At 48.0% G+C, this 16,981-nt stretch overlaps 1 protein-coding gene across 7 annotated transcripts in view; it reads right to left on the bottom strand.

Moving 5' to 3' along the window:
- Positions 1-16,981, bottom strand: part of LOC135920838 (uncharacterized) — a 140,779-nt gene that overhangs the window by 64,363 nt on the left and 59,435 nt on the right. For 6 of the 7 annotated variants that reach the window (XM_065455104.1, XM_065455110.1, XM_065455109.1 and 3 more), the window contains exon 4: positions 14,787-14,969. The exons of the other annotated variant lie outside the window; for it this stretch is intronic. In XM_065455104.1, the coding sequence (XP_065311176.1) occupies positions 14,787-14,969 (183 nt within the window). The remainder of the gene's footprint in view (positions 1-14,786; positions 14,970-16,981) is intronic. 7 annotated transcript variants of the gene reach the window in all.

Below are 16,981 nucleotides of genomic sequence, written 5' to 3' on the forward strand. Positions count from 1 at the left end.
ACGCAGTTATCAACTCTCTGTATATATTGACACGCGTACTTCTTTATCTTTATCGGGCGACTACTTCTCACCGCCTAACAAATGTTATCGCAGAGCGCAGGATGCTCCTGCATGTTAAAGAGAGAGAGAGAGAGTAAAACTTCATTAAATGTAAATAAAACAAGGCACGATGGTTGGAGCCCCTATTCCAGGGCCCCACTGGCACGAGCGTTTCTCTGGGCTTGGTCCAGAAGAGCCAACTGGCTCTCCCGACCCTGCATGTTAAAGAAGTTCCTGGAATGTTATCCATGGTTCCATCCACTGTCTTTCACCGCAACTTGTGTAATCTGATTGCATGTGGGCGCGACGCGAATGGCGTAGACCTTTGTGGAAGACATGCGGGTCGCTACGATTACTCTGGAACGTTCGATGACTGATCTATAAAAGCCGACGCGCTTTACCCTCTGATCAGACTTTCGACGATCGCCCACCGTGTTCGCCACTATCGTTGTGCTATAAGTGTAGCCTGTTTTTGTGGGCACAGGTTCGCCCAAGCAAAGTTAGTTTTGTCTTTCACAGTATTGCTACTGTGTTCTTCAACGTCACTTCGCTTGTGTGCAGTGGTCGGAAATGGACTGGGACAAATTTATTCCGATAGACAAGGAGATTGGCTTATCAGGTAAAGAACTAAGAGATTGAATTAACGAGCAGCATAACTAAGAGCGCGATAAAAGAGCTGAGGGCAGGGAAGCAGCGCGAGTAGCCCATGAACAGGAGATGGATCGAGTGACGGCAGAACGAGCTGTGCTGGAGACTAGATGTCGTCATCCAGAGCATGCGTTTAGCATGGTCGAAACTGGTAGAGAATGCGGGGAAAACAGCGGTGAAGCATTTAGAAGGGATCGATAATGTGGTCCCTGCGTCCACACAGTGTAATCGCTCGGAAAATGTGGCGAAAGTCCCGCTGCTGCGAGGTGCCGGATCCTGGTCGGTTTCAGTGCAGGGCAAAACTATAGCAGATGGTGGATGTCGGCTTCGGCATATACCGGGCAAAAGTGCGGCCACTCCCGAGTCACTGCAGGAGTGAGGGCAACTGCACGGGTAAGACCGCGGGGAAGGTTTACCGCACACGGAGGTATGAGAGCACGTGTGCGGCGCCGAAGGTGCTCCTTTCTTGTTAAAAGTAGGGTGGCACCGTCTAGGTGAAAGAGCTGAGGCAGTGACGATGGAGAGGTCGCAAGACGGGTCGCAGAATCCGCACGGCTTTGGAGGCTTAGAAGGTAGCGTGGGATCCACTCGATAGATATTGGCTGCGGGATGCGTGCCGCCAGAAGATGGATCTGTTGACATATTTCAGGGCTACGACTGACGCGCCGCAGAAGCCGCGTCGCCTGGAGGGCATCAGTTCGGATGGCGATGCGGGCCGTGGGGAGTATGGGAAAGGCGGCCACAGAGCACAACGCTTCTCGAACAGCAAGGAGCTCAGCACAAAAGGAGGGAAGCTCTTGGATTTGAAAGCGGGTCGTCTAATTCAGGGCAGGTGCAAAAGGGCGATACACTGCAGTGGTCCTTTCACAGTCCTCAATTCTTGCATCAACTTAAAGCATTATAGAGCCAAGCGGCAGGTGGCCATCTTGAGCTATAATTCGGTCACGAAGCGACGCCGTCGCGTGAGTTGATGTCGGGTGACGTATATCAGTTGGCTTGTTATCGCTCACCTGTACAAAACTCCAGGGAGGTAGAACTGGCGATGGTGGTTGTAGAAGGAATTACGAGAAAGCGTAAGCCCTGAGAGCACACGTTGCGTGTGAAAGGCTGGCCTTAAGCCTTCGAGCATCACGTCGTTGCTGCACCAGCTCATATAGTGTGTTCAGCTACGCATTTTCTTGGAGAGCCACGATTGGGGTGATGCGGGGAAGGCAAGTGATGACCCTCATTGCCTCGCGATTAACAGCCTCAAGGCGATCTCATTGTGCCCTCGTAAAATGCTGGAATTGGGCTTGATAAACAAGGTGTGGTTGCACTACCAGCTTCAACAACTGTCGCGCAACATATGAGCGGGCGCCGTCCGTTTTAGGAGCAATGCGCCTAATCAGACCCTACATCTGAATCACCTGCTTTTCAGCGCTGGAGAGCCAAGCAGTTCCGGTTCCCGACTCGTGGACCGTCAGACCCAGAATTTTTAAAGTTGAACAATGTTGAAGTGGGGTTCCGGATAGATGAAGACGAATGGGTGTTACAGAGAGTTTACGCCGGTACCAGCGATTGGCGACTGACATGTGGGCAGATTTGCTGACGGAAAGCCCAAGGCCGACCGAAGAAGCGTAAGTCGAAGTCATATCTAAAGCTCACTGAAGGGCAGCGGGTTGAGTCTGCAAGTCATGATGAGAGCTCCAAACCGTGATGTCATCAGCGTACAACAAGAACTTTGCGTCGGGTGCATCGTGTAAACGCCATGCAAGCGGTATGAAAGCAATATTGAATAAAGTGGGTGACAAAACCGATCCCTGGGGTACGCCGTGAAGAGGGACAAATGAGCCAACGGCGTCACGACTGAAGCGAATTGAAAAGTGTTGGTCTTAAAGGAAAAATTTGAAAGAATTCCGTACTCCAGGGGGAAATTGAACCATGCCAACCATGCCAGCCAAGTAGTACAAACAACGCATCCGCAAGGCGTTCCGCACACGCCTACCTCGGGACTAGAAGTAGGGTACCCCCAATCTGGATGAGGGGCGTTGAAGTCACCACCAACTAAAATAGGACAAGCTGAATATCGTCGACGGACATTCAATAACAAGCCCAGAATAATACTTGAAGAGCCACCGGCTGGTATTACGTATTATGACACTACCGCCACAGTTGCCTTGGGTAACTTCACAGCTACTGCCACTACCTCCTGATATGAGTGACACCAGTTTTCAAGAGAAAGGCAGACCTAAGGATAGCGCGTATCAACATACACTGCCGCCTTTCCTTGAGTGGAAGCTGTCTGCACGCGACGGTAACTCATCGAAGGAGACACGTATCCACAGGATCCCGGAATGGCAGGCAAGGCGTTGGTCTCCTGTAGTAACAAGGTCCACACGTGCAGTTTGTAGACACGCAGACGTGATTTAAGCTCCCCCACTTTCGTGGAGAGACATCTAGAGTTCCGCTGCAGCACATCAGAAACATCTGTACCCGCCATTCTGGTTATGAGTCCAGGCGTTGTAAAATCACAGATGTCAGGTTGGATAAACCATGAACCGCAAAAGGGATGTTGTAGGTTTATCGCGCAACGGAGCAGAAGACCTGGTACTCTGCGAACAATACAGCAGGGCGTGACAGAGACGATGATGCAGCGGAATTGATAGTTGTAGTGATGTGAGGTTTCATTGCACGCCGGCGACGCACAAGTTGTTCATGTTGCTGTTGGAGCTTGGAAACCACCGCTAAAAGGCGGGCAATTTTATTGTGAACTGCAGCCGTATCATCACGCGCATGTTCCGGCACGATCTGCTTCTGTGTAACGAGCGGACGATGGTGGTCTTTGCGAACTTTGTCACTAAGTATGTTGGGAATGGGGTGCAGGCGGGTCGGGATCGGAAAGCTCTGGCCAGTCGTCGTCATCCTACTGGAGCGCCGCAAACCTGTTAGATGTCGGCAATGGTTGTGCGGCAGCATGCTGAGGCCATTGCTTATGAATTCCGCGATGAACCTTCAGAGTGGCCTTTTGATTTGTGGGACAAGTTGGAGAAGGGATCTCGTGGTCATCGGTCTTGCGGAGTCGACATCGGCAAAACACTGTGCCCGCTAGTACAGCTTGATCTGGCGCTGTAAATGGACAGGATCGGCGCATGTGGCCAGGTCGGAAACAGTTTTAACAATAAACGACATTGGGTTTAAATGGCCGAGGTCGTAGAATGCAGCCATAGTAGTACAGGCGGGATGGGGGGGTTGGTGGGCCCGGCGAGGTGACGGTGCAAGAGCACCCCTTTCCCACGTAACTCGCTTGAATGACACGGTGCGTAGGACAGTATAGCTCACGCTGGAGAGCAGACTGGTCCTCCAGACTGCTCCAAAAACAGGGAGCCCTAGATATAAACGACACAGCGCTGTAAGTCCGAGCCCTCTACCAGGTACACCTGGGGCGGCACGGTGACTTCGCTTGTGATCGAGAGACACTGAAACGTTTGCAACGCTCGACAGCAGCCAATGCCGGGAGCCACAAAGCGATCGTATTTGACTTCTTCCTGACCGTGATACGCGGAAACCTGTGGTGCCAAGACAAGCGCCTAGGTTCGCCTGAATAATCCTGTTCGGAATCTCCGTGAGGCTTGTGGGGGCCAGAGCTTTATAGTGGTTGCCTTATAGCAACCGAGCCCGATGTCTGCACAACTGGGTGGTCAGTCATTAGACAGGAACGCTTGCCTTGGGAGTCGCTGTCGGCCGAAGCCGAATCTGGTGCAGATTGTTCCGAAGGACACTTCTGAGAACCACGGGGGGCCGAAGGCACAGATGGCAGCGCAGAAGACAATTCCATAGGGGTACTGGGTTCGTCATGCACAACAATTAGAGCCCCATTCCCAATCTGTGACTGGGATGCCATCGCCGTGCTCCGCCCTGAGGGCAGATCACTCACGGTCCGATGCGCATTTTGGGAAGGCGGCGGTTGGGCTGTAGCCGAAGGACTTGGAGCAGGAACGAGGAGCTGAGACCCAGGCTCAGGTGTCAATTGTGCAGCCGGTAATGCCGTCGTGACAAGCGGCGCCGGCGAATTTACCACCGCCAGCGCGGCACCGGAGGCACTAGGCCTAGTCCCGGTACACAATTCAGCTGCAGGGCCGATGGAGGGACATTCGCTGAATGCCAGAAAACCAGACTGCGCATGAGCGTCCGGAGCAGCCTCGGATGAATTGTGGTCCAGTCTCTTGAAGTCTGGAACGTATTTACGCGGAAGGCGAGATTTTTTACAGCAGCTATCCACCTTAGCAGGGACACTTCGTCATCTTTATCCGGAGGTATATATCGTACAAACACCAACTAGCTACTTGAGATGACTGTCGCCTGTTGATGAGCATTATGCTTTCGGTACTATCCCAGATACCCACAATGGGGACTGACCAAGAAGCGGCCAGCATGTTTAAAGTAAATAAGGAGAAATGATGAAACACAAGCCTATATAGGATTGCTCAAATTCATAGCAACCGTACGTGAGAGCGCGTGACGTTCCTTTAAGCCAAAGTAGCAGGAATAAGGTGGGCAAATGTGTAGCATTTCATTATATGCTTCAAGAAAGCTTCACCCTACATAGACAAGGGCTCCGTGTATTGAGAGTTTATTTTAGTTGAAATTCGGACGATGTTTTTCGGAATTTATTTTCTGGTGGAAATTCGGCGCTTATCAGGCTTTTCTCGTAAATCCCCAATTCACCGAAATTCGGAGCTCAATTTTGCGTTATTCGCAATACTCCGAAATCTTACATGAAATAATATCTCAACATGAAAACATCAAAACGCACGAAGCGTATTTTAGTTGTCTTGAAGGTTTGAATGCCAAAACACACGAGCACGAATAATTGAACACAAAACACCGACGTTTGTGCGTATTGCAACCTTAAAGATTGTAATATACGCAAGCCTATACTTTACGAGGTTGCTGTCACTGATGGAAGGGCGCTCCGTTCGAGTGATGAATCTCAGCTTTGAAACTGCTCTTCCGACGTCTGCGCCAGAAACAGGGAGAGCCAGAAGGTTCAGCGCGCAGCGAGAGAGCACTGGAAACGACTTTCAGGAAAAGTTCATTTGGGCCTAGTTGGCGCATAATTCTGAATTTAAACTTACAGCGCAAACACCTAAGACGGACCACGAAAAGAAGATATGACACACAATGGCCCTGGCCACTGGACAGTGTGAAGTCTCCGAAACGACATGGGTTCAACAATGTTACTAAGTTCGTAGCCCTCATAGCTCGCAAAATTACTCGTGTTTTTGGCAATGAAATTGCTGACAGTGAGGCAAGATCGGCTTCCTTTTTCTCTGATGAAGTACGGATTGCATACTCGCGACCTGACACCAACTCCATGATCAAGGCACTCATGGAGGACCTTACAAAGGCTTACAGAGCCCACTATGACAACATTCACAGACGTCTACATATGATTGACCCAGACGGTAAATTCTGTTTGCCCCCGAAGCTTACACGGAGCAAAACATTATTGCTACACAGGATTCGGCTCGGCGTTGCTTTCAGCCGTCGCTACGCACACCTCATCGGCCAATCGACCAGCCCTGATTGTGAACACTGCCAGATGCCCGAAACACTGCAACACGTACGGTGCGACTGCCCAGCATATATGTTGAAGCGAAGGACGTTGGACAGTTTCCTAGCCAGCGTTGGTAGGCAACCACTGTCGGAGGAAGCTATCCTCGGCCCATGACCTGGCACTGCAATTTCAATGTGTGCAACAAAAGTATTGTTTAAGTTTCTGCAGGACACCAAGCTCGACGAGCGGCTCTAGCGAGACAACCGTCTCATGTACATAAGCACTCACCATTTCTCTTATCATCATCATTCATCCCAATAATTTCACTCCCCTTCCCTCTTCCCCAGTGCAGAGTAGCACACTAGAGCGCACCATCCCAGGTCGACCTCTTTGTCTTTCCTATCAATAAATTATATTCAAATTCAATACTCGTGAGCTGGCTCAAGTTGTCAGTTTCAATAAACACTAAGTCAAAAATTGGCGCATAGGTCTCGAACACACGCGGTAGGTCACGCTTCACATTTGGATCCACATTTGAACACTGTGCCAAAATTATTCACTGGAGCTGGACATGGCGTTTTGATTGTAGATGCTCCTCAATTCTCAATTCTCTTGTCACACCCAAAACTTGCAAGCAATGACACCTTCACATGACGTTGTCTGACGTCATCTGAACCACGTCAAGTCACTAAACTCCTTTACGTAGTCACTGAAATGCCTTAATTTCCTTCCCATTTTGCTTGCCCGAAATGTCTGCTCGCGTGCTACAGAAATGGGTCACGCGAGCGTGTCATGCTTTCCGCCAGCAGTCTTTCCACGCTCGATTCGGTCCCCTGGCGGCACCTGGGGGGCAGGGGACCGTATATCTAGATCACGTCTCGCGCTCCTGGGGGCTACAACCCTTTGTTAACTGTGCGATGTGTGCGGCCTACGAGATACTGTTGACGTGAGGGAAAAGTTAAAAAGGCCAAACTGGCCGATGTATCAATGACCGCTTAGAACATGCCTTTTATCGTAAGGCTTTCGATAAAGAACGGAAAAGGTAATATTGACCATTAAAATCGGTGTTTGTCGAATAAATTTGGATAGTCGAAAATTTTACCGGCGAGTGTTTATTAATTTTTTTTCAGATTTATCCGAAAACACGACGCCTTAGTTAAACCAAATGCGTTAAATCTGCAAAATCTTTAAACATAGGCATTGATGGAATTATTACTTGTTCGGATCTACTAGCTCCTGTTTGACAGCAGGTTTCGCATAAGACTATGAGAGAATGTAAGGCATTCCACATTCCTGCCTCTTTCAGCGGGCCCTCGCTTCACCACTGAATGCAAAGTCCTCAAAACTGTGATGTCATCTTTTGTATCTTGATTACTTTCAATAGGTGTTGAATTCTTTCTGTTCCGAGCATGGAACATTCGCTTGAGCAGTGTTTTGCCATACCAGTCATACGAACACGCCAGGTGAATTTCAGCCGTTGTCGTCGCCATCACCATTAGAGCCACCATGATGTTTCGTATAAAGTAGAAATACAACTGGCGCGTGACATTGCTCCACAGAGCTACCAAGGCGTGGTAAAAGAGGACAGCACCTATTTTGACGGCGCTTTGTTTCGTCACACGCATTGCCCCTCCCACATCGCGCCGATTACTGCGACTCAGCGGCGGAGAGACCAACTTATGGAATCCAGTCGCGGGGAGCGCACGACGTCACGGCGGTTGCTGCATGATCGACGGAATTCGCTGTGTCGTTGATTAAAAATCGCGCAATGTGAAACGGGCTTCCTGCGTGGGCCGCAATGCGACGGAGGCGAGCGCCATCTGGAGTTGTTAATACGCAAAACAATTTTCGTCGATGCCGGTCTAGAAGGGCTACTGGCAAGTAAGTTGAAAAGATTGATAGGGAATACCGCCTTTATCGCGCCATACGACCTCTGAATTCAAGGTAATTGCATTTGACCTTAGCTCGATCTCGCAACTTTCCGTCGCGTAATGGACACAGCCTTCGTTGGCTTGAAAGGGCCGACGTGTTTAGTCTACCTTGAAGACGCCGTTCTGCCTCATACTTGGACGATAACCTGCGTAATGCACTCTACACTATCCTTGTTCACTTTATGACGGAAAAGGTATACTAAAGCCAAATACCAAGTCGACATAGACTGTTTAAGTACCCTTCCAGAAACCTCGCAATGCTTGTTTCGTGCCAAGAAAAGACTTAGTTTACGAAAAACTTGTGTCTGAAGTGTTCGAAAACCTGTTTTGAAATTCAGATCTCCCGCGCCGCCTATCTCGGGGAAGGGTAACGTTGCAGACGACACCACCACCCTGTTCTGCCATTGGTTAGTAAAACGGCGACCGACAGATGGCGGTACCAAGCCAAGACAGAGTCTTTCTCATCATCAGCATCAGCCTATTTTACGTCCACTGCAGGACGAAGGCCTCTCCCTGCGACCTGCAATTACCCCTACGATCTGCATTACCCCTGTCCTGCGCCAACCGATTCCAACTAGCGCCTTGTCTTCTGCCGTCCTCGACTGCGCTTCCCTTCTCTTGGCACCAATTTTGTAACACTAATGGTGCGCCGGTTATCTAACCTACGCATTACATGACCTGCCCAGCTCCATTTCTTTCTCTTAATGTCAGTTGGAATATCGGCTATCCCTGTTTGCTCTCTGATCCACACCGCTCTCTTCCTGTCCCTTAACGTTATGCCTGACCTTCGTTGTACCATCGTTCTTTGCGTGGTCTTTAACTTGTTTTCGAGCTTCTTGGTCGGTATCCAAGTCTCTGCTCCATACGTCAGCACTGGTAAAGTGCACTGATTGTACACCTTCCTTTTCAATGATAATGTTAAGCTTCCAGTCAGTAGCTGACAATGTCTGCCGTATCTAATCCAACCCATTTTTATTCTTCTATGAATGTCCTTCTCATGATAAGGGTTCCCTGTGATTAATTTACCTAGGTAAATGTACTCCTTCAGAGGCTTTAGAGGCTGACTGGCGATCCTGAACTCTTGTTCATTTGCCCGGCTATTCTTCATTACCTTCGTCTTCTGCCATACTCCATCTTCAACCCCACCCTTACACTCCCTCTGTTAACGTCTTCAACTATTTGCTGTAACTCGTCTGCATTGTTGCTGAATCGAACAATGTCCTTGGCAAACGGGAGGTAGCTGAAATATTCACCGTCGATCCTTACTTCTAAGACTTCCCAGTTTAATAGCTCGAATACTTTTTCCAAGCACGCAGTGAATAGCATTGGAGAGATTATGTCTCCTTGTCTGATCCCTTTCTTTATAGGTATCCTTCTACTTTTATTTTGGAGGATTAAGGTAGCTGTCGAATCTCTGTGCATACTTTCCAATATACTTACGTAAGCGTCCTGAACTACTTGCCTACGTAATGTCTCTATGACTGATGATATCTCGACTGAATCAAATGCCTTTTCGTAATTTAGGAAAGGCATATAGATAGGCTGATTGTACTGTGCGGATTTCTCGCTTACCTGGTTAATGACATGGATGTGATATATCGTAGAGTATCCGTTCCTAGAACCTATCTGTTGCCTTGGCCGAAAAAAGTCCAATGTTACCCTTTTTCTATTGGAAATGATCTCGGTGAATATTTTATATAATGTGAGAAGTAAGCTAATGGGCCTGTAATTTTTCAATTGTTAAGGTTCCTGAATAAATCTAGCAGGTAGCAACATTCCTCCTCGCCCGGTCTCTCCTTGTCTTGGCCTTCTCGCATCTCGCTTTTCCTCTCGTAGCTCACGTTTGCAGTTTGGTCGTTCGCTCGGAAACCGCCCTTGGAGCTACCCGAGGTGAGACATTAAAAAATGTTGTTGGGTGCTTGCGCATGAACTTTCACCGTATTTAAAGCTTGACGATTGCGTGCTGTGCTAGGAGCGATGATGGAACGCTTTGAAACTAGCAGAAGAATATGTTTTTGTGCGTTTTCGGCGCGTAACTGCTCGCTTGTTTTGTGGATTCGAGTTGGCTGCCTGCTTCCAGTTAAAAGAAAGCTTTTGAGGTGGTATGGTGGACAAATTTGTTTTAGCGTCGAGTACTAGTAAAAAAATCATAATTCTTTGTCTCGGCAATAATGTATACGTAATGTACACGATGTTTATGCACACGCCAGAGCTCTGTTTGAGTGTTGTGTCGTCCAAGCGATGGGTTGTACTCGTAGGCAAAAACGCTGTCACGGCTTGCACAGATAAACCCGCTTCGAAATCCTCTTCGAAAGGAGTTTTTTCCATTGCATTGATCAAATTCTTTATTTGGCGTTCTAAAGGCGCTGGCTCGGCGTGAACGGGATGCGATGACGGCTTCGCTGGTACGCCAGAGACGATGCGCTAGCTTATCTGCAGCTCTAAGTAGCTGCCGATTCAACAGCTACTCGAAGTGCGTACTGCCATAATTGACTGCCGTGTGTCCAGCTTGTACAGCTTCATAATTTAATCATCTAAGTACCATGATGACTAAACGCAAGGCTTGTAACATATTCACTTGAATAACGCGAGCGTCATGTAGAAGCGTGCGCGGTCAACGCGGAGCATCTCAGCTATTCTCGTCGTTTCTTCATGACGCTGGCATCTCTTTATGCAGTGTAACTGGTCCTATGCTTTTATGGCAAGCTGGTGCCGTTTGCTCTCAAGCTCAAACATCACAGTGGAACCTGTTCTTCATTTGTGAACAAAGCGTGTGCAAGGACGAACGTTACACATAGAAATAGTTTCCATCAATGAGCACTTTCCCCTTTGCACAGTTCCCAATCAATATCAGCCAACAAACTCGTGCACCACTTTATCCTGCCGAGACGGCGAAGCGGAAAAAGCCTACTCACAGTAGTCAAAATCATTTTCACTGGTAGTGAACAGTTTGTCCTTGCAAAATATATTTGCAGCACCTAACAAAAGCATGAACTGACAAAGCTACGCACTATCACTACTACGACAATAACACGTGTTACGTTTCTAGCATTATATATGACAGAATACAGCGTACGCACTCCATAGGCTTATGCACCTGTTGACGATAGCGCGATCAGGAAAACAAATCTGATCAGGCACCGAGAATGGCACCCGTGCATGAGCTTATCCGTGCCTGAACTCCCTACGCCATCAACAAAGAAAAAAAGGTCTGCTCCTACACGTTTGCAACTCCAGTACTCTTAAAATGAATCCCCAACATAAAACAAAACAAGAACTGATTTGACGCCATTACAAGAACAAGAACTGAAATGACGCCATTAGTCACGAAAGTCAGCCAAAGCATCCGAAATACTTTGCGAAAGCCTCACCGTGGAAACTCAATGGCCAACTGTCATGGTGGTGAGAGCGCCGACACGCGGAAAAGGAAAAGAAAAAAATTACCGACGATTACGTTACTTCCTAATGCGAAATTTGAGCGCAGCAAATGAGCTGTTTCACCTTTTCGATAGATTGAGGCAAAGAAATCGAGCAACACATGTATGCGCTATCACAGAATTTTTTTTTTATTTTTCACACGTATTACTGCTGGTTGCTCTCGACGGCGGCGATGAGCCGCCGCTTCCGCGGCGCGAACTGCAGGGTCTTCTCGGCGGCGGCGATGAGCTTCTGCTTCAGCCTCGCTTACTGCTGATTGCTCTCGACGGCGGCGATGAGCCTCCGCTTCGGCGGCGCGAACGGCAGGTTCTTCTCGGCGGCGGCGCTTAGCCTCTGCTTCGGCGACGCGTACTCCTGTATCATCTCGACGGCGGCGACGGTAAGCTTCTGCTTCGGCGGCACGCACCTCTGGATTCTGACGGCGACGGCGCTGGGCCTCTGCTCTGGCAACTCGTTTAGCAGCAGCAGCAGCAGCAGACGGAGGACTTCCATCGGTCGTCTCGCTCAAGGCTCAGAAAGAACTGGCAGATAATTTCGCAGTGGCGAACGGCAGCGGCAATTTCGGCTCGGGCGGTGCACATATACAGATCCGCCGCCACCGATCTGGCTCTCTGATTGCCACCGCACAGGGCGAACGGCAGCGGCAATTTCGGCTCGGGCGGTGCACATATACAGATCCGCCGCCACCGATCTGGCTCTCTGATTGCCACCGCAAAGTGGTTGCATTGGAGGAGGAGCGAAGAAAGGAATTAAGTTCGAGCCGGCGCTTTGACAACCGGAGACTCGCAGGAAGAGGGGGGAGGGGGGCGGCGTGTACACCCAGCGGCAAACGATGGGGGCAGAAGCGCGCGCAGCAAGCGGACAACACGATAAAGGGAGGAGGGAAGAGATAGCAGCGACTGACTGATGCCGCTGACGCCGATAGTGAGTCAACCCCAGCTGCGGAGTTGGTTTCAGGGACAACGCCGCCGATGCCGACACAAACAATATGATACCCTCGCTTCCGCAGCGCTAAGAACCAGGTCTAGCCGTGGGAAGGTGGTCACGTATTCGTCGACGTGCCGGGGCCTACGTGAAATAACCGGCGCGTCGGCAACTGAAGAGCACCCTATCCACCACACAAGAACAGGGGGGGGGGGGACCCTTTCCTCCTCTTTCTGCATGGCGGCGACGGTGTTCTATGCAGTCACGTTATCTTGACTCTCTAGCGGCGTCAGCGGCATCCAGCGGTATCAGTCGGTCGCTGCTAGCGCTGGGGGGATGAAAGGGGGGCGGAGCTGGTTACGAGGCCGACGACAACGCCGACGACGACGCGAAACCCAGGAACGGACGCCAAAGAGCTGCGCTCTAAAAAGAAAGGGGCACGAAAAGTACCACGTGATGGCGGTCAACCAATTGGGAGACGCAGACCTTCTCTCCTGCCTCCTCACATGCACCTCGCAGCAGAGGTGGCGGCAAGATAAAAGTATGCCGCTACCTATTAGTTTTCTTGAGGGACCTCAAGATACAGTGGTGGATTCGCCGCTGTAGCTGCTTTTTGGTCAAGTGGCGTAGACCGTTCGGGCATCCAGTGACCTCACACGGAAGTTGAATTATCTGCTACTTGCAGTTTCTGCGAGCTTCGTGAGCCAGCAAAACCAGCACAGCACTACACAATAACTACTGAAACGCGAAAGCATGCGCTGCGCGGAGTCGAGCGAAAACGAAACCATTCGACCGGCCGCGTCGTTGTCAAGGATGATTTCAATGAGTTCTTTTTTTAAAGGTAACTAGAACTGAAAAAGTAGCATTTTATTTCGTCTTACAATACAATGATGTTTTTTGCAACGAGTGGTTGAGTACTAGTGACAGAATGTAACTGAGGAGTGCTTTCGTCATCGGGCAAGTACTTGAACGCCCCCGGAGGGGGCGCGGGGGGGGGGTCCCTAATCATGTCCTTTAGTCACCTCAATGTCTTGATTATTAAGGTTCTGTTCGCGATAATATTGATGTCTTAGAGATTCTCGAGCACTAATCTATCACTTTACCTAATATTTGCCTTTAATGGTCCCTTTAAGCGACCTGCGACAGTATTAGAAGCCATCAAGACATCTCGCCTGCTCTTAAACCAAAGAAATGCCGCTTTGCTTCCGAAAACCGTCTGTTCTTTGTCCAAGCCATCAGCAAGTCTGGAGTCCTTCCTGGTCCGCAGAAAACAGCTGCCATTGCAAACTTTCTGCAGCCCGATGACAAGAAGGCAGTGCGCAGGTTTCTTGGTCGGTGTGCCTACTATAGGCGGTTTGCCAAGATCGCCGCGCTTCTGACTCGTGTCACCAAATCAGACATCGGCTTTAAGTGGGAAATAATGCAAGCCAAGGCATTCAGGAATAAAACGACGCCTGCAGTCACCACCAGTGCTTGACTTCAGCGATGAAAGCGGCGATGCCGAAATCCACATGAACGCAAGCAGCGTAGACCTTGACGTTGTCCTAGTCCAGGGGAAATACGGACTTCAAGGTGTTGTATTTTACGATAACTGGTCACTGCCGAAAGCTCAAACCAGTCAGTCAACCTTGGAAAAAGAATACGTTCCTATAAATAACTTTAGCTATGATGAAATTTTGCCGTTCCCTAAATGGGGGCAGTTCAAAAGTTCAACAGTTCAAAAGGACGACAGCTCGTTCCTAGGGACGATAATTGCTTACGACTTCATTGAACAGCAGCGAGCTGACCCGTAGCTAAAAAAGGCTTGTCGAGTTTTTAGAAGGGAAGACCGACTTTGTCCTGAGGGCAATGAGGAGCGGATTGTCTTTGTTTTCGTGGCAAATCGATATTCTCCTAAATAGAACTTTTCACCAGTCAGCGCCATAGCTATACATTTATGTTAACATTTACATAACATTTACATTGTTATGTTGACATTATATACCCTAGGTAATGTCATGCTTTCATATTTACTGAGTTCACTTACACAACTTACATGAACACCTGCTTCCAGAGCCAAGTACTAAGTACAATAAAAGTATTAGACCGCGTGCACAGCAGTACCCATGCTCAGTATTTCTCCCAGTTAAGGAATGACGGACGTAACGCATCATACAGCTATCATTTCATTACAATACGCTGATCTTATCGAAACGTTTGGTACGAAAATGGCATTATAAAGAAATCTGAATGCGCTATTCAGTGATGTAGAAATAAAAACAGTGCTATACTTCCAAAGTTCCGCTGGGCACCTGTATTGGCCTTAAAACTTCCATATATGTCATGTCGTGGCGGTATGATCGAATGATCGTAATATGTTTACGAAAGCGTGTTTTCCAGCATTTCACTGTTCCTGCGTATGTCGGCATGTTCACTCCCCTGTAGAGAAACAGTCGTGTCTGTCCAGAGAGCATCTGCAATAAGAATAATATATTTTTTTATAATTCTGATCCAGCAGCTTGAGCTAAAATACAGGAAAAGGGAATTGAGTCAAATCATTGAGGGCACGCAGTAGGGTTGTTTATTTTTCATGTAATTGCGCGAACATATGTCAGCTCCAAAGATGTCCCCGTTCATAGTATTCTGTGTTCTGAATCATTGTTTTGTATTTTTCTTACCTTGCAGTTAAATTATTCAGCTATGTATTCAAACTATGTTGACTTTGTGCACGCCCCCTCCCCCCCCCCCCTCCTCCCTGCGGTAATGCCACTACGGGGATGCAGGTTTTCTGTAAACAAAATAAAGTGCTATGAAGATGAAGCCACGCGTGATATTACGTCATTTGCAACAGTCTAACAATATAGCTGACACAATCAATGCATTCTTAGCGATCTCGACTTCCTGCTGTTCGTGTGCTGAATTTATCATATGCCTACAGATTTCCATTCATTACTCCACATTGTCGCATTTACAGCAAAGCTGTAAATGCGACAAGATGCCATTCACGGCGCCCTAATGAACCCAATTATTCATCACATTTATGTTTACATGTGGGGTGGAGTGTCGGTAGAGATTAGATTCAGACAAGTTTTAAAGTTCTTGAGTAAATTAGGGGCTGAATAAAAATTCATGTACCGCAGTTTTCTGGCGGTTTTTAGGTGTTACACGAAACGCTTCAAATGTTTTCCCGCTGGGACAAGAAAAAGTGACAACAGTTCTCTATTTGCAGAACGTGAGGACCGTGTTATGCGTAACATGTACGGAAAGATTGAAATGTTTATGTTAAAAACATCCTTTGTGGGAAAGGACGTTGCGAATTGTTCCAGAGCTTTGCAACCGTATATTGAAAACGCACAGAAAGATTGCTGATTGACCTCAAAGAAGTCAAAGGGCCACAAAACTGAAATAATTCGAGAATTCGGAGCAGTTTGTGCGTACGGTGCGTACGCAGTGTCAAGAATGTCAAATATTAAGAGCTTTTGCTAAAAAAAGTAGAAAGCAAGTGCTCGAAAGCGTTATACGCGGCGATTAGTTCGTTCCTAACGCCCCAAGCTAACAGAAGGTCACACCAAATTTAGAATTCGGGAAAATTGAGCACAGATTAGGCGGAATAGATGACGGAACTTTAGCATTTCTGGATTACTTAGGAGCGTTAGACATAATTGCTGAACCCGAATATTTTACGCTATTTTCACATGGTACCTCGGTCAACTATAAAATAGACATTATTTATATTATAAGAAAGTAAAGGTAATGTGCAGGCAAAGATAAATGTGGGTGGGTTAACTGTTGCCTTTCCAATAAATGATGCATTCCAACTAACCCAAACCGGTACCCTTCTAACGGTCTTCAAGGTTATGGGTGTTTTACGAGGTGTGCGCACTTTACCTCGTTAACCTGCCAAATGGCACTGAATTACGAATTGCACTGATAGCAAATTTAGCGAAAATGCAGCAAAGTGGACACTATGTCGAATATGTGCGCGCAATTATACTTTGTGAAATATATACAGCTTTGCAAAAAAAAATCTCTATGAAGTTTTCATAACCACTATTTACGCGTTTTACGCTGTTCCTAGTGCCCGGAGAAGCTATGCCTTATGAGTTGGTGTACATTTGGTGGAATTGTAGAGAAACTCATGTGAATTGTGCCACGAAACTATATCGTTTCTGACTTAAAGAGGGCGTTGCAAATATTTATTGAGCCCTCATCTCTTCCTGTAATTTCATAATATATACGAGGTCCATAGTATGCTTTCGCAGTGTGCTCTGTGAATTGAACAAGGCACATTGATTATATTGTTACTCAGCAGTGGAGTATGGTCTGCAAAGGCTATGTAGGGTAACGTGTTGTCTTAGTCCCTGTGGTCCGGAGAAAGCTACATGGATAGCATTTCTTTCAACTTTTAGTTCAGCCGCTCAGTTATTCTATTGGTCTACGGGTGATATTGTCACGTGGTGGTGACGTTAAGAACACAGTAGCAATA

The sequence above is a fragment of the Dermacentor albipictus genome, chromosome 8 (genome assembly GCF_038994185.2).
Source record: "Dermacentor albipictus isolate Rhodes 1998 colony chromosome 8, USDA_Dalb.pri_finalv2, whole genome shotgun sequence".
NCBI classification, from domain to species: Eukaryota; Metazoa; Arthropoda; class Arachnida; order Ixodida; family Ixodidae; genus Dermacentor; species Dermacentor albipictus.